This window comes from Pieris brassicae, chromosome 2 (assembly GCF_905147105.1).
Source record: "Pieris brassicae chromosome 2, ilPieBrab1.1, whole genome shotgun sequence".
NCBI lineage: Eukaryota > Metazoa > Arthropoda > Insecta > Lepidoptera > Pieridae > Pieris > Pieris brassicae.
In genome coordinates this window covers 9,504,751-9,531,893 of record NC_059666.1, presented here as the reverse complement: position 1 = coordinate 9,531,893, position 27,143 = coordinate 9,504,751, and the positions used below count along the sequence as shown (strand labels likewise).

The window sequence follows — 27,143 nt, the reverse complement described above, 5'->3', positions numbered from 1 at the left end:
TAAGGCCTATTATTAGATTTGAATTCATCTATACATCACCAGAGTTTGAGGTGAGGTAAAACTGTATATAATGTAACTGTAATATCCCGCTATGTTTTTTTTATTTACTAAATCGTTTGTGCTACGGCAAGCGATAGTGTTGCTACGTTTGCTACGGCCTACGTTGCGTAGCATTACATTAATGTGTGTAATTCTATATACTCTGCTTTTTAGACCCACTCACACATACACAATAGTGTGTAGGTGTGTGTACTTCTAAGTCAAAGATAAAAAACAGTCCCAAATGGTAACTTATCTTTATTGCTCAAATATACGCACTTAAAAATACATCTGAATGGCACAAGCCTGCCCTATAATCAGTCTCCTAATTACATAGTCCTATATATACTTTGTTACTTCTGCTCCTCAGTAATAATTACCTATAGTAATTCAATAATAAGATAATAAGTTTTGGGTGCTAAATGCTACTTTATAAATCGTAATGAAAAACTTATATTAAAACATCAATTCCAATAATAATAATGACAATGCCTTCAGGCTTAGTATTAATCGAAATCTGTGAAGCTTTTAGCTTCGTATGACAGCAGTGATGTTGCCGCTGGCAGCTAGCCCGGAACCCCGAACCAAGATTATAAAAGAGGGCGTACTTTTGCTCCCACGCCCGTCCCGCCACTAATCACACGCTCTCCTCATGGGGCGCGCAAGTCTCCTCCGATAGTACAATATATTACTAATAAATTAATGTATATGAATTAGTAAAGTGTTTACAAAGTGATAGTGATACGGTAAGTGGAGTTGCCACGGACTGTGAATTGTGGATTGTGAGACAGTGTCGTCCTCTGGAATCTATGGATTTTAGTGTGTGGATCCTTGAAGTGATTGCATAAGACGAAAAACCAGTCCTGTACACAAACATTGCACGATTTAACTGTACAATAAATGGTTCTCCACTTTAATGAGCAAAGTAAGGAACTGATCCAAAACGAGCAGCACTGGTTTTCCGTACGAAATAAAATTACTCCACAATACTCATCTGTTTGTCGTGTGATACATTTATATATTGGAAGTTACATACCTTTATTTACAATGATAATCAAAACTAAAACTTTGAGGGTATGCCGGCAAAATACCGCCTTTAAACTTACGTTATATCGATATAGACATAGACATCTTAGTTTAGAATTTAGATTGATTTACGGCTTCTTAATAGTACTTATTTAATATAAATGTACCGTTCTGATTGACCTCAATTGTCGAACAAAGACTACATTATGGCTTCGAGATTAGCTTCCCTTACATAGATCTGGGTGTAATATTAAATATTATTTTGAGAATCTTAACACTGAGTTGGCGCCTGTCCATTTTTCATTAGAAGTACCTACACGCATTACATATAGAATACTTTTTAGATTATAAAATGACAATTATATGTTCGAAAACTATATACGTTTAACAATGTCTTTTAGCATTTCTTTCCTTATGTAATTATTGCATATTAACTAATTTGAGAAATTTATCGATAAAAATCTATTAATAAACGAAGAAGAATGAATAAATTATATTTTTAAAGAAATCAATTTTTTAACCGGATTAAAGCTATTTGTATTATTATAAACTTATAATTATTTACATAATTTTACATTTTTTTTATATAATTTTAAATTTTTCCGACGTTTCGCGTGCTGTAGCACCGTGACCACACACGCTGTACGTAAATAATTATAAGTTTATAATAATACAAATAGCTTTAATCCGGTTAAAAACATGTTTTCTTTCAATGTGTAAAAGCTATGTTAACAAAAGACAAAATTATATTTTGTTAATTCAATAATGTCAATATGCAATAAATCCACGATAGACCTATTGAGTAACCATTTAGGTTATATTATCAAAAACATTTTTTATAATCGTGGTGGAAATTAACAGGTGTTTGTGGGGGACAACCCACACCAGAATCTCTGCTATTCAGGATTGGTAGGATAAACTTAAACGACCTTGGATAGTCCCTGACTCTTAGAGAGACTCCAGGGCCGCGATTTTTGCATTCTACGGGAGCAACAATAGAATTCTTAATATATGGCCAACAGACAAGTTAGGGTTGCCAAAGTATTGGTTACGACACCTCAAGTACATTTCTATTTCGATTATTACCTTCGGCTGTTTATATCTGGATGACGAATAGTCTTATATTTGTTATTTGATAGTTCATACGCAACCGGGCTCGTTACATTATCTAGGAATTTTAAAAGCTTATTTTATTCGTGATTTCTTTTATCTATCCGCAGACATTTTCACGTTAACCTTTTTAATATGAAAACTTGTTAAATTAATTGTTAGACAATGGTTTTGTAAAAAGCATTATTATATTTTAAATAGAAACAGTTTTCAATAAAACTTTCATTACGTTGACAAGACATAGTCAATATTTAGTATTGTCTTTTGTTAACATAGCTTTTACACATTAAGAAAAACACTTTGTGAACGGATTGAAGCTATGTATTATTATTAAAAACTTATCATTATTTACATAATTTTACATTTTTTTTTTTCGACGTTTCGGATTTCGCAAAAATGACACCATAAATGACACAGAGGACACCGTGAGTCATTTTTGCAAAAAAACCCGTCATCTTTTAGTCGATATCAACTTCGGGGCAATAAATACAGATAACATAACTTTCTCTGCAGCTGTGATACTTTTGACATTCAACACCTTTTGTCTTCAGTCACCGTGACCACGCACGCTGAAAAGCACACTAAACGTCGGAAAAAATTTAAATAATAAATTTAAAAATAAAATAAGTAAATAATTATAAGTTTTTAATAATAATATATAGCTACAATCCGTTCAAAAAGTATTTTTCTTAATAGTCCATATTTGCCATAACAAAAACAAAGTTACTTTTGCAATTATGTCAATAAAATATAATCTAGAAACAATACACAGCTATCGTTCACATTCACAGTATTAATGATCGTAGCCATACCTAATGATAATACAGATTTATTTTACTGATAATGACGATGTAACTAAAAAAACGCGTGTGTACTTATGTACACGCATTAGAAGTTCTACTTTGGAGTAACAAGAAATTTTACCCTTCGGCTTCATCCACGAGAAAAAACGACACTAACAATAAAAAAAAATTACACTCATCCTTTTTCACTAATGCGCCCAAAGAACTTCAATAAATAAAATATCCTGTATTCAAGTACTAATAATGATAACTTTAGGTTTATATATTTAATATGAGTACACGACCTCCGACGGAGTGAAGGCCTCCTCCAAATTCTGCCATTTGTCTCTCATCTTCGCTACTACTTCTCTTTTTTCGAACAAATATGTAGGTGATCATATTTCGTGAGAATTTAACCCAGGTTATACTGCGTGTACCAAGTCGCAGAGACAAACACATATGACCGTAAAGATATTATGAGACTACATGTTTTTTATTCATAAATCATAGAATCTGACGGGTTATGCTACATAGTTACAAAAGAAGCAATCATTCATCTCTATCTCGAAACACGCAATAAAGCGTTGCTTCACTCGAAAACTCATAGAAATATTCACAAAGAGACAAAATTTATGGAGTATACACAGTTGTTTGGTTTTATATGCTTGCTATTTAAGAAACGATAACTACACGGGATATATGTGATTTTATTTTATGCGTTTTTCATTCCAGCAACCGAAATAGATGTTAACATTGGCATTCAACTGTTTCTCTCTTTCTATTTTCAATCTAAATATATTATTTCGACGGCTTCAAACGCGAGACTGACATTTTTACGTCGTTCACCGGAAAACGTTGAATATATCTCATATTATATATCGGACCTTTGTTATTCTTTACGTAGAGGAAGTCAATGGTATCGATGAGGTATGAGGGTAAAATGTGATAAGGTTTTCATTCAAATGACCGGTAATAAGCTAATTTAAAAATAAATATTATTCTTTAAATATTTAATCAAATATGTTTTTAAAAATGCATTATATGCATGCAATAATAACTAACATTATAATACCAACTATATAATCCTGTTATCAAACAATAAACCACAACAAAATATTTTTTTATATTAATATCACTTATATTCTTCCTTCTCCTATACTTCCAAAATCTCTATAACCGAGCAATAATTCTATTCTCTATTACTCTATATATTTGTTTGTATATTGTACATCTAAAATGGTTTCTATATAAATATAAAGCAAAATGTTTTGAAGTAAAAATGTTACTAGTTATAAACGATATACATAATAGGTTAAAATTTCTAGCCAGAAACAGCAAGATAAAGAATAATTGCGAACCTAACCAATTTAATGTAGTATTATGCAGTAACGCCTAACTTTATTATTAAATAACCCGTAGAACAAGGGTTTCATGGACTAACTACTCCGAGTCAACCATTCTTTCCACCAATTTCGTTCAACCAATAACTTTCTTAAGAATTGGGTTTTAGTTACGAAATATGCCTGATTAACGACAGTTTAAACTATAGATTTAACTTCTGCCAATTGGATTAAATAACGTTAACACGCGAATGACTCTGAGTGCGGATATAAGTGTCTACCAAGGACATAAAAGATATTTGCTTCTATTCGTTGACGAGATAAAACAGCTGTTGAATGTAGATGTTGACATTTCGTTTTAGTTGGTATATTATATTTCGTTAATGACGCAAAATAATTTTGTTTGAAACTGAGTTTATGAAATTTGTTAATGCTTAATATGCTGTTATGCATTTTAGTTAATAATTGTCACATTTAAAGATCTTAACCACAAACAAATACAATATCCTTATTTATATTTTATTTATTTATTAACACTTCGTTACATCTTATCTTAATATATATAAATCTCCTGTCACGATGTTTGTCCGCGATGGACTCCTAAACTATTTAACCGATTTTAAATTAAATTGGCACACCGTGAGCAGTCTGGTCCAACTTAAGAGATAGGATAGCATAGATCTTTAATTATTGTCGCAATTTTATTTTATTGCAAATTATTTGTCTATAATTAATTGACAGTCTCCAAAAGTTTCTAACAGATGTCGATACTTTTCGACTGGATTGAGGAAGTAATCAATAGATGGCACTGCTATGGTAAACCGACAAACGTGTCATATAAGCTATCATGATTACTACGTGTTATTGAGGCTAAAGTATAAATTAAATTTATTTTATAGTAAACGAAATACCGTGAAATTCAATTATTTCTACTTTTTTTAATTTTTGGTGTTAGCATAGCCAACCACGTGTTACTTAGACCGAAGTGTAAATCAAATTCAAATTATAGTGACGGTTATCATAGAATTATGTTTCACGGTAGTAAGGCTAGCTCCACATTAAGGAGAAACGAAGTTCGCGGGGGTAGCTAGTTAATATATACAAATTGAACATAATTAAATGAAGCGGCCTTATCGCTTTCGAGCGATCTCTTCCAGGCAATGTATCAAATTACATAAGGTAGGCAAGAAGTGCAAAAATACATATAACATATAGTTATAAAGAAGAAACTAAACAGGAACAAAAAATAAACTAAACTGATACTGGATACATGAAAAACAAAAAGTAAAAAGTGCACATTAATCTGTCTCACGTCAGTTGGTAGTTAGTACGAATGTTAGGGATACGATGTGGACATGTAGTGTTTGTACAGAAGAAATTTAAAGGAAGATAAAGAAGGAAATGTCTATCTTTAAGATCCAATGAAGTTTTTATTCAATGTAATGTCAGTTTTATAATTTCAAATCAAAACTAAGTAAGTAATTGTGATGTGTTTCAATCCGGCAAAGTGTAATATTTCGTTAATAATTTTATTAGAAAAAAAAAATTCCTATTCCTACAACACAACAATGCATGGGTTATGTCTCTTGAATAACGCTCGTTATTTCCAAACTGCAAACGATAGAACGTTTTTTTCTATAAAAAATATGTTTCGTGACAACGAAAATATTCTGTATTAATGACATAAGATTGCTTAGGTTTTGATTATTATAATATCATCGAGTATAAGCCAATATATTACAGTCAACTCTCAAAAGAGCCAACTGATAATTACACAGACTACTAAAGTGATACATTTTATTAGTTTGGTTAAAAGCGCTAATTTCATTCTTTTCGTTTTGGATAGAACTCGATAGATCATATCTCTATACATCAAGGCAGGCTAAAGTCCATAAATGATGCTATGTCCGAATCTTTGCGTTTGACAGTCATTTATAATCTATCATGTATACGTTACGGCTGTCATGACGTAAATTATGCAGACACATTGATCATTGTCACAGGACGTCCATCTTTGCCAGAAAGTGTCTAGAATCTTGCAATGTATCGGCTATGCTCCAATTGCAAGTCTAATCTTCAAGCCAAACTATTTTGCTGGTTTATTATATAATTTGGCCTAGAGGTATAAGCACTCTCAATCTGGTCGTGTGTACTCCCAACCTGCTATGCTGCCATGTTTTTTACGTATGCAATAAATACTAGCTCGAACGTCGAAGTTCAACATAGGAAGGAAACCGTCATTTTTGGTGATATTTAGAGTGACTTCGGTCAAGTGAAAATCCTATTAAATTTTAAGCACTAAATCTTGACTGTAAGGAAAAGATTCTGAAATGACTTTTGTGGATGTCAAAATCTCGTTTCTTTTGACATTTTACTTTTGTTTTTTGTCTTGCAAAGTTTCATTTCTGAATATTACCCAAAATGTTACTGTGAGATCTAATTAAACAGACAACGTGTGACATACGCGCATCCCCTTTAATTATAGGCCTTCTCCAATTTTTCCATTAGTCTAATCTATGTCTTATAATAAGGACTAAATAGAACTCAGTAGTTAAACGTCAAGGAGTATACTATTTAGCTCCCCACTTCACGATTTAGTTGGCAATATAATATTATTTATTCTAAGTAAAACATCTCATTTTTCCTCGTAAAAACTTAAACACTAGGTTGTAATATATATTAAAACTGTGAATGCACTATATATGTGTGTTAATAAATAAAATATATAACAGATACATATCATCAAAAGCTTTAATCAGACGCAGAATGGTGTCTTTCCCATCCTGTTGCGGAAGTACGGAACGCCAAATATATACGTAGTCCCTGTTATACCTCTTATGCAATGATGTATATGTCTATTAACAACTGTATGTTATATGACTTAAAGGTCTCGTTACCAGGCCATAAAATTAAAAAAAAATCTGTATGTTATTCCCAACAAATGGTTCAAATCAATGATTACGCGAATACATTTTACAAGTTTGGTATCGATATTGGTTGGCAATATTCTATTGAAAATGCTTGAATTGTTATAGGAAATTAAACAACTTCGACAGTCCTTGGTTTGAGGATTTTTTTAAACAAAGAAAAAACAAAACATACACACCATGAAACTTTAATGAAGATTAATTTTAGTAGGTCCTGAAGTCAACTTCCAATTCTGCGTTAATTTTAACAGGTTGACAGAAGTAAAAATCCAAATCGGTACATATTGTACGTACTAAAATGTATTTAAGTAGACATAACGGGTAACAGAATGGGCATAAAACTCTGGGTTTTACTCCAATCGATTAATTATTTCAGCTTGGTAGGCAAGTTCCGAGTTGTTTTACAAAATGATATTGTTTTTTTATATTTCTGGTCTTTTAGCGTTAATTAACTGTTTCGTCTTTTATTTTATAAGTTTACACATTACATAAAAATAAGTATTATGAGTAAAAAAATACTTATTAATAGTAAGCTCGGAAGCTTTCCGTTGAAATCGACACATGTTACTATAATAAGAAAAATCATAAATAATTCATAATTTCGATAAATAATTCGATGGCCGGTGAGATAATAAAGATTACATACTATCGGAAATTTTCTGTACTTAAAACGTCATAATTATAAAGTCTACAATAGAAAAATACTAATGAAATAATAGATTAAAATGGCACATAAGTCTCAAAATCTGTAACCTTAAAACAAGGTGAAGGGCAAAGAAATCCTTGGCCCCGAGCCGGGAATGAAATGTTCGGTCGAGAAACTGTAGGTAGGTTACGATCAAAAAATCCTATTAAGATCGTTAGATTTTCTTTATTACGAATTTTAAACGTGGTAAACCTTTAGAAAAATATTATAAACCCCGAAATCTCATCCATTTAATTCAAAAAAATAATAATGATATTAAACCACAAGCTTGTAAATTACTGGGAGCTAGGCCCGGGCTGCGATTGCTATAAAAAGATTATCATAGGATGGCCGGCAGCGATGGCTGTGCGACATGCAACCCTGGAAAGCGAGTCGACTGTGCCATCGAGTACTGTTGCCAAAATAATTAAAGAAATCACTGTCGATGTCCCTCCGCCGCGCCCGCGCCGCTCTAAAAACGTCGCTCTTTGCCCGGGAGTCGCAACTCGGGGCGCGGCGGGAAAACATCTCCCGCGTCACTCTTATTTCTTCTTTCCTTCCCGAAGCTGTCGAAAAAAAGTTTTTTAGTAAGTTCAATTAAATCTATATCCTACAGCAGCAGTGTTTTAGCATTGTGTGTGATAACAAGTGATTAATAATGACTCTTTGGAATTGAATTAGTGAAAATTGTTCAAGTGATTGTGTTACATAACGCGAAGAAAATTTTGTAGCCGTCTTAGAATTTTAAAAATACCGCACTTTCTAGGCGCCCAAGAACTAAAATAGCATTATATCACGTGGTACACTTTCGACCTATAGTAAAGCTCCACATTTCTGTATACTTTATAATTATTCTAGCTATTCTAAGTAACTGCAGATACGTTTTTCATCTGTTTTCGAACATTATTAATCGATGTTTATTTTATAATCATCAGTATTTAAGCTTTTACAAAATTTTATTAAGAAAGGATTTCATTTGATGCTGCTATTTCGTGACGTTAATAACAGGTGGCGTTAAGAGCAGTGACATATTTACGTCAGTCTATGAAAAAATGACGGATCAGTTGGATACGTATCGGAGCAATTTATGATAATTACGAGAAATAGTAATATCAGTACAAATTTAAGATATTTAACTAGTTAAAACAGAACGTTAATAGTTTATGTAAAGTGATTATCAAAAACGTTATATTCGCTCATGTAATAAACCAGTTTTCGGTGAGTGAAATAGTGAAAAGAAAACGGTCCCTTCAGCAAAGGATATTGCTTGTTAAAATCACTTTATTATTTTGAGTCAATTAATCGTGACATGAATTAAATAACTAAGTATTTCTTTAAAAATAACAAACGTCTTTGAATATTCAATATGACATGATTACTGTCTACGTTTAACTCTTACTTTAAATGAAGTTTCAAATAAAAATCACCTGGTACATATTTCTTTATCTAATTTTAAGTATTAAGTCGTAGAAAAAGTGGATGACTCATTAATGTTTATGTTATAACTGCAAATTGAAATTAGCATAACCTATAAGTTTTAGAACTGATAATGATGACTTGTCATTTTCTAACCTATGTTTTCTTTGCGTTTTAGAACTGACGGCAACGTAGTAATTCCACCATGGAGGACGCTCACACGAAATCCGTGGACGAAGTCTTAGGATTTTTCGGCACAGACTCGGACAAAGGTCTTTCACCAGACCAAGTGAAAAGGAATCAGGATAAATATGGGCCAAATGGTAAGTTTTATATAAGTTTTCTAAAAAAAAATAGTGTTGTCTCATATCTTTTAAATCCAGTCAGAGCCAGACTTTCAAGTTCACATTATTGATGAAAGCAGTAGTGAATAACTTTTGTAAAAAATGCAGTCTCATTGATAAAAAATATCCTGTTTGTCACATTCTAGTCCTAAATATCATAGTAATTTATTAAATTGATACATTGTGTACTATTATTTTAAAATACTTATTTTACTATGATTAAATAGGGCCCAAAGTTTGTATAAACAAATTTTCTGAATAAAGAAACACAAAAGTTATGTATAAAACCCCTGTGTTTCTTATATAAATTTACTTCAATAAGGAAGAGCATTGAAATTCCCTATGTAAACCTTGATGACTATATTGAACTAGTCTTCAAGATTACAACACAACTGAATGAAGCTGAATTCTTATACAGATGTATATCTAATTTAAGAAGCTTGAAATTAAATAATGACAAATAGTTTAATATGTAAATAAATATATCAAATCTTATTCAATTCAAAAAAAAATAGAAAAGGCACAATAACATGGTTACATCAGTTTATACAAATTTCGTTAACTGTAAAATATAAATGTTATTTCCAGTATCATTTACATTTTCTTTACTACAGTACCAAAGCATTGACAACTTTCACAATAGTTTTTTTATTTCAACATTTTAGACAGCAACACAGTCAGACATTGTCACAGTGTTAAGGGAAACCATTAATTAAGCTTATTGTGCTTGCTTTATAATTCAATGATAAATGAGACTTTATGACCTATATATTACTGACCCTTGATCCTTCAAACTTAATGGGTCAATTGAGAAGTTTTATATTGTTAAATTTAAAACATATATAAACTTGGTTTTAAATCTTTTTTAATCTATCTAACTCCGTTAAGTGTAAAAACTTTTGAATATTAAATATAAATAATGATATTGTATTTAATGCTAATAAATGACAAATTGTCTTTAAAACCAACATTAACAATTAAATTCAAACAAATCTGAAACAGTGTGTTAATGGCTGCTATCAGTGAAAAATCTTTATCCTTGAATACATACACTGTTGAGGCTTAGCACTGGATGACACATATTTTCTTGTACTTTTTAAACAAAGATTAAAAAGCTTTGTTTGTGTTCAACACAAACCATTTCTATTGTTTCAACACATTTGTGATGATATTCATCTCACTGTTTATGTGTAAAAATTAGTTATTTTATCGATTTCAAATTTCACTCTAAACAATGAAGTTAACATAATAATTTCTATATATTTTTACATATTAGAAATGTAGTTTTTAAGATGAAGGTGTTGATTGACTGTTCAAGGTAGATAAGCTGATGCGTTAAAAAATACTTGAATTAGATTTAGATCACTCTCAATAATGATAGTGTTGTTAGAAACAGTATCTAGGCCGAGATATAGACAGTATTGTATGTGTGCGTCATTGGCACGTTTATTTTTAGCTGGATAAGAGGTGGCCGGTGAAGTGTTATATACCAATGGTGCGTGTAAACCTCCTGTGAGCCGTGATCGCCACCGTGCCCTGTGACCCTATCTATTTTTAATACTGAGAAACACTGTTAGATGATGTATTGCATACTTTTAAAATCTGCTTACTTCAAAATGCTCATACATATTTGTAATAAAAAACGAAAACGTAAAATAATTAAAAGGTTATGAGTGTTTGTATAAAAAAAATTGTTTAAAGGCCTTGCTCAAAGACAAATAGTTATGAATAATACCTTCGTGTTGGGAAAATTAATGAAAAAGTGCAATCCAAACTGTATACATTTACGGACATATTATACTATATCCATTTCAATATATTTTGATTTATTAAAATCAGTTTGTATAATATGTCCATTGTGTTCACATTCTAGGATGCGTGCCGCCGCGTTCAATAATGATAAGGCGGCTAGTGATAACGTAATTGGAATCATCTTTTTGCAATGTTAATTGTTAATTAAAATACGTTAATCGCTGTTTTTCAAAAGTACTTTCGCTGTCCCAAAAATGGGCAGGGACTAAATTACGAGAGCACATTTTAAATCACATGTCAAAAATTCCATTGATTTACATTTGCTGTCGAAAATGCACGATGAAAAACGTCTGATCGGAACTAATGAGTCGGTTAAAGTAGACAAGTGTATGTTTATTTTCACGGCTTCACATCACTTTGCAGCTTGTTATTTTGCTTCAGCGTTCAAAGCAAAATAATCGCATACAAACAATACGTCACTCTACTTAAAGCTTGGTCACAATACGGAAAACTTCCAACGAGAATAGATTTAAAAATAAATAATGTGTCCTTGTGTTTAATATTGTCCTAAGTATTTCATAGGTAAACGGCATCAGTATAAAGTCTTAATGTGATCCGGGTAAAAGACTGTATAATAAATTTGCCCTTATATTTTGTCAAATGTAAAATATGTTCTATTTTCAAATGTGTGCATCCTGAACGCATTCTTAAAAAAGGAATTCCTTTATCGTACTCTTAAAGATCGTACGGGGAGTGAATCTTTGATGTGTGCAGTATATTAGGCCATGTGTTTCTATACCGCAGTAAATGCTCTTTTAATGCCTTTGTACTCAAATTTATTGGTTCCCAAGGCACATTCAAAATTGTTGGTCATTAATTAAATATTTATAAATATTAAAGTGGTCGATAATTCATTCATTGTAGCTTCGATACGATTCTAAAATTGTGTTTTATCTATGTTATTGGTTTTATTAAATGTAACTAAAAACGCGATGACTTAGCCTTTCTTTTTTAATTTATGAAGTTACAAAGTTTCACGTGGCTTACACTACTATAGCCGATGGCTCACGATTGCAGACCATTCAATCAAGAAACCAAGTTAAATTTCGTATAAGAAATATAATTCTAGAACGCCACGTCCAGCGAGTTAATATCATTAAACGGAAGCGACCCGTTCCCTATATAAACGCCGTAAACGCGTAAATCATACGAGATTTAAACCCAGTAATATGAAATAGCTATTATTTCATTATGTTCTCCGGTACAATGCTAAAATGGTTTTATCGTGGAGGAAAATGACTCAATCGTGTGTAGTGAAATGTGTAAATCTAGCAAGTACACATGAACGGTTTCAATATCTCAATTTGCCATAAGGTGTTTCATATCGCGGAACAATAATAGTGCATACGGTATTTAACGACTGGTTGGATAGTGGAACGGCGCCTCGTACTGTATTTTAGAGTCGGGTTTATTTCGGACGTTACGTTGGCGGCTTGCGTCTATTATTGCGGCAAATACTATTCACAATATTTTATTTATTGAACCTACTGTTTAACGTATAGTCGAAGAAGAATCACATGAACAGGAATGTTTCGGGTTAAGGAAATTAATATATAAGCTGGATAGCTCATAGAAGTGTTGGGCTAGAGCGATTCTCATACCTGAGTTTCAGTGGACTTGTTATGTGCGCGTTTAACACTCGTAATGGGAAAGCGTCGTGAGATAAACGGCCTAAATACCAAAAAGACGGCGTATGACATCTTGTAACCTATTAGAAAAAGTAAATGATACAGAAAATCGAGGCCTAGATTTAAAAGGTTTTTAAAAGAAATTAAACAATTTGGTGCAACTAGTTGATTTTTCTTAAGTCTCCGGACACAGATTACGAAAATATTTTGTACTCTATAACCACTACGGAGTGAGTCTATAGTTTAGACTATTTATTCATTAATGACTTGACATTGCATTCCAAGCTTAAATTTTGATTTTGGCTCTATAAAATAACGTTACCATTGACTGGAATGACTTGTTCTGGTATTGATTGGCTGGTCTCGCCTATCGTAGACAAATACTTTTTATAGACGTCACAATAGTCTGTCTTTATAAATGTACTAAGAGACTAATGAATCACAGCGTATGATACGCAAAATAACCGGTCAATAACGAACTAATCCGGTGTTACTTATCACAGCAATAGCTCGTTAACCAGTATTATGTCGCATTAATAGTCAAAGCATGTGCGGAGTACTGACGTAATCCGTTATCTAGGCGATCAGATAGGTTAGGCGATAGATTCCAAATTGTTCTTTATAAATTATGGCTTAAATTAAAAATGATGCATTTACTGCACAAAATAAAATATTCTCATTATATTTTGGATGTTTATGGATGTGAATAACGGTCTAATACAAACTATAATCGGAATTAAGAATTCCACCCGTATAACCTCGACGTCCGTTGTTCTACTGAGCGTTTTTAAGGCTTTTTTTGGCGCGCACCACCACTATGTGGAACCCACAAGGCGACTTAGGGTACTTCAAGAAATTAGCGTTCCAATTCTTAAAAGGCCAGTCCAAGTGTCCATGGGCGGCGGTCACTTAACATCAGGTGAGCCTTCTGCCCGTTTGCTTCATTCTATTAAAAAATGTATTGTGATGTTTATTGGCAAATTTTAGACGAGGTTCGAAGCATTCAATAGCTCTTTAGGTATATAAATCAAAATTGAGAAATCCAACTAAATTACACTTAATACGTATAAACGAAATAATTAAAATACGTCATTACAAATTTCTCGTAATTATTTTTTTCTTTACCGTTTAGAAAGTCGTTTACTGCACGCTTAGGGTAAAATTCACAGGGCCCTCTGCTCAAACTACGACGCCTCTGTTAAAAACGTATTGTATTTTTTTATATAACAGGAGGCAAAAGCTCACCTAATGTTAAGTGATACCGCCGCCCATGGACAATCAATTTCAGAGGGTTCGCAAGTGCGTTGCCGAACTTTTTTTGTCATACAAAAGTCAGCAATCTGGACTGAACCTTACCCTTAAATCTTTCAAACTACGATAGCAGTTTGCTTAGTAAATATTATATGAACAAATGTGTTCTTTGATGTAGACAGTAAACAGATTGTTTTTTTTTTATTGAATTGAAAACATGGCTACGTTGACTAATTGATTCTACGATTTCAATCATCGTTCACGCAAATAGAATGATCGAATGATATGAAACACATTGCTCTGGATTAAGACCCGAATCAAATGTTTAGCCTAGCGTATAACGGTTCTATTGAACGTGCTATGATGACTGCGTTGTACCGTTTGAACTTCAAAATATCTAGTACGACAATTTTCTAAATTTCTGACCATAGAGTTTAGATTAATTTTGGATAGAGAAGGTTATTGATTTATGAAAAACATATTTGTATTATTTCTCTAATAGGAGGGAGATTTAGATTTAGTCGAGACAGGTTAAGATTCAAATACTAGTAGATTTTCTTTCTATTGCGAACTAGCGAGCTGTGGAATCCAAGTGGGGGGTCTATCTTGGGAGATACGTCCTCCAACTGTTTCAATGAAGGGTATACCCTTCTCTATGGGCCGCCAACGCACCCACTAAAATATGTGTAGGCTCGTGTGCTCGTCTAGCGCCCGTACCTCAAAACGTATTGTTTTTTGACATAAGGTAGTCATAGTTTGCGCTGAGATTCATTTTTAAACCATTAGTGCTAAGTATTACTTCCGTATGTCAAACATAATTTTTTACATACTTAGCGATAGCATAACCATGTTAGAGAAGTAAAATTAATAAAAAAAGGGTCTCGATATCTCCGGTTAAGAATTGTTATGTAATATCATTTATGAAGAACATATTTTTTTTTTTAATCACATCTATGTCCTTACGTACTGTTTACGTAAGAACGACGTGCGTCTGCGCACACGTCACTAACGTCCACTGTGATTGTTACTAGAGCTTAACCTCGACTTACCCATCCATATGTATAATTAATTATCACAAATAAAAATCAAGGCCAAATCAAGACTTATATGTAAAGTTTTCGATGTTTTTGTTCGTTAGTAGTTTATTCTAAATATAAAAGCCAATTTTATATATTATATAAAACTTATCCCTAAGTGGTCGTTCAAGTATTAAGCACAATGATACATTAGTATATATAGAGAAATAAAACTTATAGGCAAACATAACAAACATTAATAGAAAAAAAGACAATTTATTAAAACTCTAGGAATATTGATTTCAAAGTGGACCACACTCGTTTATCAGAATGCTGAAACCTTGGCCAAAACGTGAAAGAGACAAATTGGATGATGGGATGCCTGGGGTATCTAGAGGGTTACGAAATATAAATTAAATTTTAGTTAAGCAATCAACCTGATTCAAAAATATCTTAAACGCAAACGAGGAAGTTGTGTTTGTAATGTAATTTTAGTCGATTCAGTAAATTTAAAACAGTGCTTCGTTATTGATTAATCACACTAGACAAGACCAATGTGCTCAAAAAAATACAATCACTGATAAACGAGCATTCACCGAGTTTTTGTAAAGCTGTCTACAGTTTATAATATTCGTAAATAAATTTTAATAATAGTATTATCTAGATTATTTTAGATAAGATAAGACTTCGTTCAATCAACCCGACATTTCTATCCATGGTAATGAGAAAGGTTAGTGTTCTTAATAGGGCAGTCTGAAATTTTTGATGTCATATGTCGTCACAATTCTATCAGTATCGGTGTTGTCCTAGTGGCTTCGGTAAAGGAAAAAATGATGAAGAAACCGGCTTGCCTTAGACCAGATAAAGTCGACGGCGTGTGTCAAGCACAGGAGGCTGATCACCTACTTGCCTATTAGACAAATGATCATGAAACAGATACAGAAATCTTTGGCTCAGAGCTAAAAAGGTTGTAGCGCTATTGGCTTTTATGGTGAACAAACGTATACGCGACATAAGTAGCTTGATGGATCGCCCGCTCTGACTGGTTTTTGTCTGTTAAAATCTCTTTGATCTGTTCAAGAAACTAATTACAATTTCTTTCTTTTTCAGAGCTGCCGACAGAAGAAGGTAAATAATATTTTACACTTATATAACATGTTATCAAAAACATATAATAACTTACTCAACGTACGTGGGAAGTGCTCTCAAGCAATAAAATATCCGTTTTTATGATAATCTAAACAAATTTTATATTTGCACGATCGAATAGCTGAGGCTATAATTTTGATATATTTGCTTATCTCTATATAATACTAACAAATTGACAACATATCTTAAAATGTATGTCATGGACATATACGGAAATATCTAGTTCTGAACAAACGAACGTGACTATTTGCACACATAAAATTTTAAAGATTGTTGTAATTACTGAGAGTTATTAACAAAAATTATAAAATTTCACTATAGCAAATTTTATTCATCTTAATTTTCACAGGCAAAAGTATATGGCAGTTAGTTTTGGAACAATTCGATGATTTGTTAGTCAAGATTTTGCTGTTAGCTGCTATTATTTCTTTTGTAAGTATCACTTGTTATTGTCACATGTCTTTATGAAGTACTGGAATGTCTCTAACACCGTTCATTGTTTGCAGGTATTAGCTTTATTTGAGGAACACGAGGATGCCTTCTCAGCATTCGTTGAACCATTTGTTATTTTACTAATTCTTATCGCTAACGCTGTAGTAGGAGTATGGCAGGTGAGATACATTTCAGATATATTCTCTTTACTTTTTTGTAACAGTTAAGTGATCATAATATTCTGTGTACAGGAAAGAAATGCAGAATCCGCCATCGAAGCTTTAAAAGAATACGAACCCGAAATGGGTAAAGTAGTAAGAGGAGACAAATCTGGCGTTCAAAAGATTCGGGCGAAAGAAATTGTACCTGGTGACGTCGTCGAGGTGTCCGTTGGTGACAAAATTCCCGCCGATATCCGCCTTATTAAGATTTTTTCCACTACCATCCGTATCGATCAGTCCATCTTGACCGGTGAGTCCGTGTCTGTGATCAAGCACACCGACGCCATCCCCGACCCCCGTGCCGTGAACCAAGACAAAAAGAACATTCTCTTCTCCGGTACCAATGTTGCTGCCGGTAAAGCTCGCGGTGTCGTCATCGGTACCGGTCTCAACACTGCCATCGGTAAAATCAGAACCGAAATGTCTGAGACTGAAGAGATCAAGACACCACTCCAGCAGAAATTGGACGAGTTCGGTGAACAACTGTCTAAGGTTATCTCCGTCATCTGCGTCGCCGTATGGGCTATCAACATCGGTCACTTCAACGACCCCGCCCACGGTGGTAGTTGGATCAAAGGTGCCGTCTACTATTTCAAGATTGCTGTGGCTTTAGCCGTAGCTGCCATTCCAGAAGGTTTACCCGCTGTCATAACCACCTGTCTCGCTCTCGGAACGAGGAGGATGGCTAAGAAGAACGCTATTGTCAGGTCTCTGCCTTCCGTCGAAACCCTAGGTTGTACATCTGTTATTTGCTCAGACAAAACCGGTACTTTGACCACTAACCAAATGTCAGTATCCCGTATGTTTGTCTTTGAAAAGATCGAAGGTGGAGACAGCAGCTTCCTCGAATTCGAAATCACCGGATCCACCTACGAACCCATTGGTGACGTCTACCTGAAGGGACAGAAAGTGAAGGCCGCCGAGTTCGACACTCTTCACGAATTGGGTACAATTTGCGTAATGTGCAATGACTCCGCTATCGATTTCAACGAGTTCAAGCAGGCTTTCGAAAAGGTCGGTGAAGCCACCGAGACCGCTCTTATTGTACTCGCCGAAAAGATGAACCCCTTCAACGTACAAAAGACTGGCCTGGACCGCCGCTCAACCGCTATCGTCGTGCGTCAAGAGATTGAAACCAAATGGAAGAAGGAGTTCACTCTCGAATTCTCCCGTGACAGGAAATCTATGTCCAGCTACTGCACACCTCTCAAGCCCTCTCGTCTCGGAAACGGACCCAAACTGTTCGTCAAGGGTGCCCCCGAGGGAGTCCTGGATCGTTGCTCCCACGCCCGTGTCGGAACCAGCAAAGTCGCTCTCAACTCTACCCTCAAGAGCCGCATCTTGGAGCTTACCCGCCAATACGGTACCGGGCGTGACACCCTCCGTTGCTTAGCTCTGGCCACCGCCGACAACCCAATGAAACCTGATGAAATGGACCTCGGAGACTCAACCAAATTCTACACATATGAAGTCAACCTTACCTTCGTCGGTGTCGTGGGCATGTTGGACCCTCCCCGCAAGGAAGTATTCGACTCGATCGTCCGTTGCCGCGCTGCTGGTATCCGTGTCATTGTCATCACCGGTGACAACAAAGCCACCGCCGAGGCTATCTGCAGGTAAAAACCGCTTCGGCAAACTCCCCTTCTCCCAAGATGTCAGAATATTTAACGGTCCGTAAATTTCAGACGTATCGGAGTATTCACTGAAGACGAGGACACAACTGGAAAGTCCTACTCCGGTCGCGAATTTGATGACTTGCCTATTCACGAACAGCGTGCCGCGTGCGCCAAGGCCCGTCTCTTCTCCCGTGTGGAGCCCGCGCACAAGTCCAAGATTGTTGAATACTTGCAGAGCATGAACGAAATCTCCGCTATGGTAAGTTGAAACACTATTCCATATAAATTAGAAATTACAACGCAAAAGTTACTAACTTAATATAATTAATATAGTTCCCATCGAAATTAACAAAGCTATATATATATATATAAACATACAGGCAACATTAACCAAGTCTATATTTATTACTCAATAAATTCTAAATGCGTTATTAATGTTTACAATTGTAGTGTTAGATGTATAATTCGGTTTGTTTACAGTAGCTTTGTTCTGTTGATAAACACGAAAGATATTATATACTGATTTGGATAAGTAAACAAAACTATCGACGATAAAATGTAAATTAACGGGCTGTATTATGTCATTGCAAATACAACTGCGAAATTTCAAATCACACCACATTATTTATATTTCTATAGAAAAACTATATGTTGTAACCTTTTGCATCGGGCTCCAATTCGCCCATAAATATTATGCCAAGCCTTTTAAGCAAATAATTTCTCTTTTTAGGAAAGGGAGATTTGACACTGCCTAGATTCTCAGATCTGCCTAATCGCGTGCCTATAGGTCCTATAGGACCTATAAAATAAAAAATATAATTCCATATAAAATGCATTTAAGTCAATAGTAATACCTAGGTAACACTGTCAACTAACAAATGTTTAGAAAATGAAAAACGGCTTAATGTAGAAAGTTGCCAATACTTTTATTGTTTTTCGAAGTAATCTCCGTTCCTCTCTACACATCGTCGCATTCGGTGGAACCACTGATATAAGCAGTGGGCCCATTCTTCCTTAGGGATCTCTTCTATGGCATTTTCCTACGCTTTCACCGCGTCTTCAGGGCTCGTAAAGCGAATACCTCGAATTTTATCTTTAGTTTTTGGGTATAAATGAAAGTCACAGGATTACTCATTATCTCGACACCTGCAAGCATTGTCGTGGTGAAGGACGATCCTGCTTCGAAGCGCTGCTGTCGATTTTTTTCCAAGACAACAGATAAACAGCGATTGACATACCAGTCTGCAGTAACTGAACTTCCATCTTCTAGCACAACTGTCGCGGAATGACCTTTCCGACCAAAGAATGATGATCGCAAGATGCGGCTTCATTAAGAAATGCTTATCGCAACCTATCATAGCTTTGTTCTTGAATAAGCACACAACGAAAATCATAATAAATCATTGACCGTAAATTTTCTCGCGTTAGGTCCATTTTCACGTGTAACAAGAGTTTTAGATTTGCCGCCAATTCACAAAAACAAATGACAAATAAATGCGATATACTACATTAGGTTACCAAAGAGTTCTAAAATTGAAATTCAAAAAAGTAATGTTTCTAACTGCTGGCCAGTTCTAAACATGTTCAGTATTACCCACGTATAAAGTATTATTAATAATACAAGAAAATAATAGAAATTATACATTTGTCTCGCTTTTTGTTTTATTTATTTAATTTACAAATTTAGGGTTTTTGTTTTATCTAGAATGTTATACTATATAAATATTAATAGAAACTTGCGTACGAAAACGTTTTTATAAAATGTTATATTAAATGTTTTCGTGTGCAGTTTCTCGTTAAGGAAATATTAAACCCAAAATCTAAAATAGGTTCACCTGTAGGTTATGTGGCATATTTTGTGGATTTCTGATTATGGTGTTTTCGACTTTAAGACTGGTGATGGTGTGAACGACGCCCCCGCTTTGAAGAAGGCTGAGATCGGTATTGCCATGGGATCGGGTACAGCTGTGGCCAAATCTGCCGCTGAGATGGTGCTCGCTGATGATAACTTCTCATCCATTGTAGCTGCTGTTGAGGAAGGTAAGATTTTATCGTGATACATCTAAATAATGTCCTTTTTAGAGTAAGTCTATATTTTTTAATATTCCGGAGTTAGTCTTTGTTTTAATAGTTCCAAATTGGAACGCGTCCACAGATTCATATTTTTAAATTTAATTTCAAAATATGAATCAATTTCAAAGGATTGTGCTTTTAATCCTTTTGTATTTTTAAATGAGTGTTACTAGTTGCAATAATAGCTCAAAATCCAAAAAAACAAAATTGTTACTGAATCAATATTTCTCCGGTACTCAGCAACTTCCTTGTGTACTAGTTACAAAATTAAAAGTTTAAATCTATGTTTATCTTTAAGGACACGTAATTTTATCAAATATACTTTAAGAATATAAATATGTTATTTACGTAAAAATATCGCAATGTCTAACTAAAATTATCCGAAATGTACCTTTTTAATGCAACATAATATGTTTGAGGTCACGATCACAAAGTCACGTCTTTGCGATTCATCATCTAAGACATTTAATTGTAATTTCTAATTTAAATACGCAATTAAAACAAAAAATAAGTTTTTAGAAAGTTGCGCATCACAAATAATTGTCCTACCATTTAGTTCTCATTGTGTACGGAGCGTTCAGGGTTTCCATAAATATATCTTTCCTTACTTAGACTTTTTTGCCTTAGTCTGAATAATGTGTAAAATCGAATAGCTACCGTAATAGAAAACTTAAGCTTATAGACTTATTAATAGAAAACTTGAAACTTAAGCTATAGCGTTATAGACAGTTGTCGTTAAATGGAGAGAAGAAAAACGTATAGATAATCCATGACTCCTACTTATTAGTATTGTTAAATACAGTCTACACGTCTACAAGCAATCCCAAGTTGTAAACAAAAGAACGAATTTCTGAGAAAGTTCGTATGCATGATGCCGACATTCGAGTCTAGGATAATAAAGCGACAAAAGAACGTACACAGCTGCGCAGTTTTTACTTATTAAGTAACTTAAAAAGTACTTTATTACTCAATTGGTGTCGTTATTGAGAGTGTAATGCTATGTAGAGTGTGTCATCGTATGGAAGGCAAGCTACACCAACCAAATCCAATTAATTTCAACGCTTTAGGGAATTACATGGAGTTTACACTGTATATACTATGTATAGTATATAATAGTTTATTTTAATAACTATTTACTTAATACTAATGACACAATAATTCCAGGACGAGCTATCTACAACAACATGAAGCAATTCATCCGCTACCTAATCTCATCCAACATTGGTGAAGTTGTCTCCATCTTCTTGACTGCCGCCCTTGGTCTTCCCGAAGCCCTGATTCCAGTCCAACTGTTGTGGGTCAACCTCGTCACTGACGGTCTGCCTGCCACTGCCCTCGGTTTCAACCCACCTGATTTGGACATCATGGACAAACCCCCCAGAAAGGCCGATGAGGGTCTTATCTCCGGATGGCTGTTCTTCAGGTCAGTTGGTTAAGAAAATTAATTATTACTATAATGTTACGTTTCTAGTGTTTTGTATTCTAACTGATATTAGTAGGCACTTAAAATATATTGTTAAAATTTTAACTAATTATAAATATTACAAAAAAAATTATGGTAAGTGTTTATCAACAATTATTTTGTGTTTAGTTCGTCCCAATTTAATATCATATTACTTCCGCAGATACATGGCCATCGGTGGTTACGTAGGTATGGCGACTGTGGGAGCTGCCTCATGGTGGTTCATGTACTCCCCCTTCGGACCTCAGATGACCTACTGGCAACTTACTCACCACCTGCAGTGCCTTGGTGGAGGAGATGACTTCAAGGTAAAATATATTTTCTATAGTTTCTTCTGTACCTTATATAAGCCAAGAATTTGATATCCAACAAATATTAAATACTTAAAAACCAAAATCTTATAAAAAAGTATAAGTGAATTCACTTGTTTATTGTTGGTTAAATATTATATTATTAACACTTATTTTTTCTTGTTATATATTTAAATTCGTGGAATTACTCTTTTCAACCAAATAAATAAACCAACATACATTATTACTGTATTTCCAGGGTATCGACTGCAAGATCTTCACCGACCCCCACCCAATGACCATGGCTCTGTCCGTGCTGGTGACAATCGAGATGTTGAACGCCATGAACAGTTTGTCCGAGAACCAGTCGCTGGTGTCCATGCCCCCTTGGTCCAACATGTGGTTGGTGGGCTCCATGGCCCTTTCCTTCACTCTTCACTTTGTCATCTTATACGTTGAAGTTCTCTCGGTTAGTCAAATGTTTGTTTTATTAGCTTGAAGTTTATTATTATTTTATAAGTCTCATGTATGGTTGAATCCCGGCTGTCCACTGTATGGTGAAGGAGAACATTGTCAGGAAACCAGAAATACCTTAGGCCTGAAATGACAACGGCATGTGTTAGTCACAGGAGTGATCACCTTGTCTAGTAAAAAAATCTCAGAAATCTGAAGCCTAGAACTAAGGCCGATGAATGCTTTTTTTAAAGTAAGTTTCTGGGTTTGTAAGGTTATCAAATATTGGTTTTTTTATTGCTTGTGATAGACTCAAGGTAAAACGGTAAGTATGATGAGTAAAAATATTAATTATCTTAAAATAAATATTTTTGAAGTGAAACTTCTTTATCGGCGTTGTAACAAAATTTACCGTCACATTTTTCGGTTACGCGTCACATTTTTCAGTTACGCGTCATCATATTCTTGTCCCTACCACGGTTGATTCAAAGAGATTCGATGCCATTAATAACAAAAATATATAATAACGATAACACTGATAGTAATAAATCTATTACAATTATTGAAATTCTGTAATAATCTTAGTAGTAATAAGGTAAAATGAAATAATTGTATGATTTGTATTCATGTCTATGATAATAAAAGCCCTGTGTTAAACTTTATCTAATTTAACTTTATGTAACCAATTTCTGTAAAGTTGCATATAGTAGATTTTTTTTTCGAAAAATAAGGTCATGAAGAAATTTCGCTTACGAGTGTATACTAGTACACGCACACTTTTTTTTATTCATTTCTTTTCAGTCTCATTTTCTTCCCTCTTTCATTAACAAAATATTTAATTTTAACGTGAAATAACGAAAAACTTTGACAATAGGTCCATTGTCTATAAGAATTATTAACGAGTGTTTTTAACAATTGACTTAATTATTCAGTCAACATTAATTATTTATCAAAAAAATTCTTGTGTGTCTACTATTTATATGTGTTTGTGCTTAACCAGGCCGTGTTCCAAGTGACGCCTCTGTCCTTGGACGAGTGGATGACGGTGATGAAGTTCTCGGTGCCCGTGGTCCTCCTCGACGAGGTGCTGAAGTTCGTGGCCCGCAAGATCTCCGACGGTAAAAGCTCCTGGCTCCAGGGCATGCAGTGGATTGTGCTCATGTGGGCCGTCTTTTTTGGCCTCGTCCTTTACGGACCTCTATAAACCACAATACAAATGCGACAGTCGCTCACTTTAAGCGCGCGTTGTAATTATATTGCCCGTTGGCTATAAATAGTACCAGCTCTTGCAGTCGAATGAAACGCGTATGCGCTGCATATTTAAATGGTTTTAACTATCACATACGAGGAAATTTACTTTGTTTTTTTTTAAATATAATATTAGAAATATGGGCGTTCTGCCATTTTGGAAATATTTGAGTTTGAATTGAGCGGCCGTCAAATGTATTGTGCTAACCTCCCGCCAAATTCCGCGCCAGCCACGTTTCTCTTGGCTGACGCAACGAATTCCACTGTGGAAACCGATGAACATTGGGCTCTGCTCACCACAGTACATTAACCGAATGCTAATCCACAAAGTGTGAAGTGAACCCTGTGCACGTGTGAACTGAGAAGTGACCAACTGACACGTTCAATGGACTGCGGTGCTGTCCTTTCGAGACAATAATAGCTCACGGAGTTTTACGGGCTGTGAAGATCATTTCAGCATTTCATTTAACGATTTTATATTAGGAAATTGCTCCGATAACTCGCACACGGCTCAGTCTGGACGGCAGACGTCCTATTGCCTGTTAAATATAGCTCGATTCCTGTCGCCTTCTAGGCCTGGTACATCTGGATCTTACTGAAATTATCCGGGAATTAAGTTTTATTTTATTTTCAATAGCGAAGTGCATTGTTAGTCTAGAATAATTTATTGTAAGATAGGCTCGTTATATCCGAAATTTTCGATGTATGAAGAATCTTTATTTGTCCTCTCACCTCTTGCTTGCTAACCTGCATTTGTCCTTTGCAATTGTCTGTACCGTCTCGGAAATGAATAATTTCGTCCGCCAGTGCTTTTAAAAACTTATCGGAGACCTACAGACATTTGCATGCAGTATGTTGGCATAATGCATTTGTATGACTAACAAACTTCATGTTAAATTCCTTGAAATTCTGTACTTTTTATCTCAAAACAACACAAAATTCATTGTAAAATTAAAAGTAGCCTACAATTATATCGGTTTTGGTTTTTACAATAAATATACAGTAAGTTTGATCTTATGATAACTTTTATAAAACATAATATTTATGTATAAGGATTTACGAATGTGTTGAATAGTTCAATCAATCTTAAATGTTAGAAAAATAGACCTAAGTGATTTAATAGTTTTTAAATAAATTTGCATGACTGCAACGCATGATTTGTTTTTAAAAGTATGATTTCTGTGTGCCTTAAGCTTATTAATCAATAACTATCAAATGTGAAAATTAAACGTCAGCCAGTCACGAACTATGTTACATGACACTACACACGGCACAAACACTAGCATGATCAACTGAACATTGTAAATCCCTTGAATACATTTATTGATTTAAATAACTTCATTTTCAAAATGTTTTACACTAATAGTATTTATTAAAGGTAAGAAGTGTTCCCCTTACACCAGATAAAACAAAGATGTATTATTTATCCACCTTTCCTCTGCACTTTCAAAATTCACGCACACCCCTAAAGCCGCACTAACTGCGTGTTCGATGTTACCTCCTAACAAAAAGTTTTGCAAGCTTCGAAAATCCAATTGCTATTGGCTATATTTTTCGAAATTCAAAATTTACAAGAACAGCTACTTAGAAGTTGCAGTCTTGTCACAGTACACAGTAGCTCTATATTTGAAAGGTAATACTTTTTGGTTCTTGAAATCTAAATGACCGTGTTTATCAGAGCTACTGTTGCCATGTACTGTGTTGCAAAACTTTGTCTGGCGCCGCCACAAAGACGCGTGCGCGGCGCCGTGTTCCCGCATGCACTAACTAGTGTTGTCTGCCCCCAGCCACAACGTGGAACGTGTAAACGCCAAGGAGCCAGCCGCAGCACTTCTGCACGCACTATTCCATGAACACTCATTGTTTGTTGTGATCCCGCAGTGAAACTACACATTAGTAACTACGACACGGTTGTGATCTCTGCATAAAGACCCAGTAAGTTCGGACGGCGGCACGCGCTCGGACGCACCACTAACGCTATCGTTGTTTTGCAGTGAACGAGGTGGTCGTTGACAAGTGGTAAACGCCACCGATTCATAGTTCCTCATCCGCTTCTCTCTGCCACTCTACCGTCTATCGTCTCGGTATTAATTGATTGACTCGTAATATAACGAGTCGCCGACTAAATGTAGCCACTAGCCAGAATAGGGCTCCGGCGCAGCTCCGAGTGCGCCAACGACAACGTGCCGCAGCCAGCTCCCGCTCCCACCTACGCTAGCTCACCACTCACCAGAGAGGACATGTTCATAATGTGTATATACAATAATATATGCTTAGGAGATTTAATCAATTTGTTTAATTACGTTATAATTATTATTAAAGACTACATGGTGCCCGTCGACAGCAGTGCGATAGACTAAGTGTACTTAAGTTGACAGCATGCTATTAATTTATTGTTATAATTTTATTCTCTTCGTCTAGTTTGCTTATCTAGAGTCTCTATCTTTTATTTCTATTAGTGCTGACACCTCGACGAGCAATATGGTGTCTGTAAGTGAAGGGTAAACATATTATCCAGTTTGGGACCGAAGTGTCCATAAATTTAAACATACCTGTACATTTTAATGTATTATTGTTTTGTACAATAAATCGTTATAAAATAATAAGTGTTTTATTCAACCTCATTTAAACTTATATGTATCATCAAAAAAATAATAAGGTAGTTATTTTTTTAAATAAAGTTTTAAGTGCATCAACAGGTCTTATCACAGTGCTTTTGTTTGCTATGTACATATTTAGAAACGTTAAAAGTCGCCATAAAAATAGTCTACAACGCTTAAACTATCTCAATGATTTAAAAAGATTTTATATGCTTTTTAATTT

At 34.6% G+C, this 27,143-nt stretch overlaps 1 protein-coding gene across 5 annotated transcripts; it reads left to right on the top strand.

The window, feature by feature from the left end:
* Positions 1 to 638: 638 nt before the first annotated feature.
* LOC123720368 (calcium-transporting ATPase sarcoplasmic/endoplasmic reticulum type) lies at positions 639 to 26,606 on the top strand. Of its 5 annotated transcripts, none has more exons than XM_045676946.1 (13): positions 639 to 785; positions 9,504 to 9,648; positions 16,487 to 16,504; positions 16,875 to 16,957; positions 17,032 to 17,136; positions 17,209 to 18,794; positions 18,864 to 19,053; positions 20,687 to 20,834; positions 22,032 to 22,290; positions 22,493 to 22,637; positions 22,879 to 23,088; positions 24,073 to 24,190; positions 26,315 to 26,606. In XM_045676946.1, exons 2-13 carry the CDS (start codon positions 9,531 to 9,533, stop codon positions 26,341 to 26,343), a joined length of 3,009 nt encoding a protein of 1,002 aa, XP_045532902.1. In that variant the 5' UTR covers positions 639 to 785; positions 9,504 to 9,530; the 3' UTR covers positions 26,344 to 26,606. The 5 variants fall into 5 exon arrangements, with proteins under 5 accessions (XP_045532902.1, XP_045532903.1, XP_045532899.1 ...); XM_045676947.1 differs by having other exon boundaries at positions 26,108 to 26,606; XM_045676943.1 differs by lacking the exon at positions 26,315 to 26,606 and having other exon boundaries at positions 24,073 to 26,080.
* The last annotated feature ends 537 nt before the right edge of the window (positions 26,607 to 27,143 follow it).

Bases quoted from the DNA above. Each gene is read 5' to 3' on its own strand.
- LOC123720368 (XM_045676943.1), top strand. From the start codon at position 9,531: ATGGAGGACGCTCACACGAAATCCGTGGACGAAGTCTTAGGATTTTTC. The intron at 18,795-18,863 runs GTAAAAACCGCT...CGTAAATTTCAG, and splicing joins ACCGCCGAGGCTATCTGCAG to ACGTATCGGAGTATTCACTG. The intron at 22,291-22,492 runs GTCAGTTGGTTA...TTACTTCCGCAG, and splicing joins TCCGGATGGCTGTTCTTCAG to ATACATGGCCATCGGTGGTT.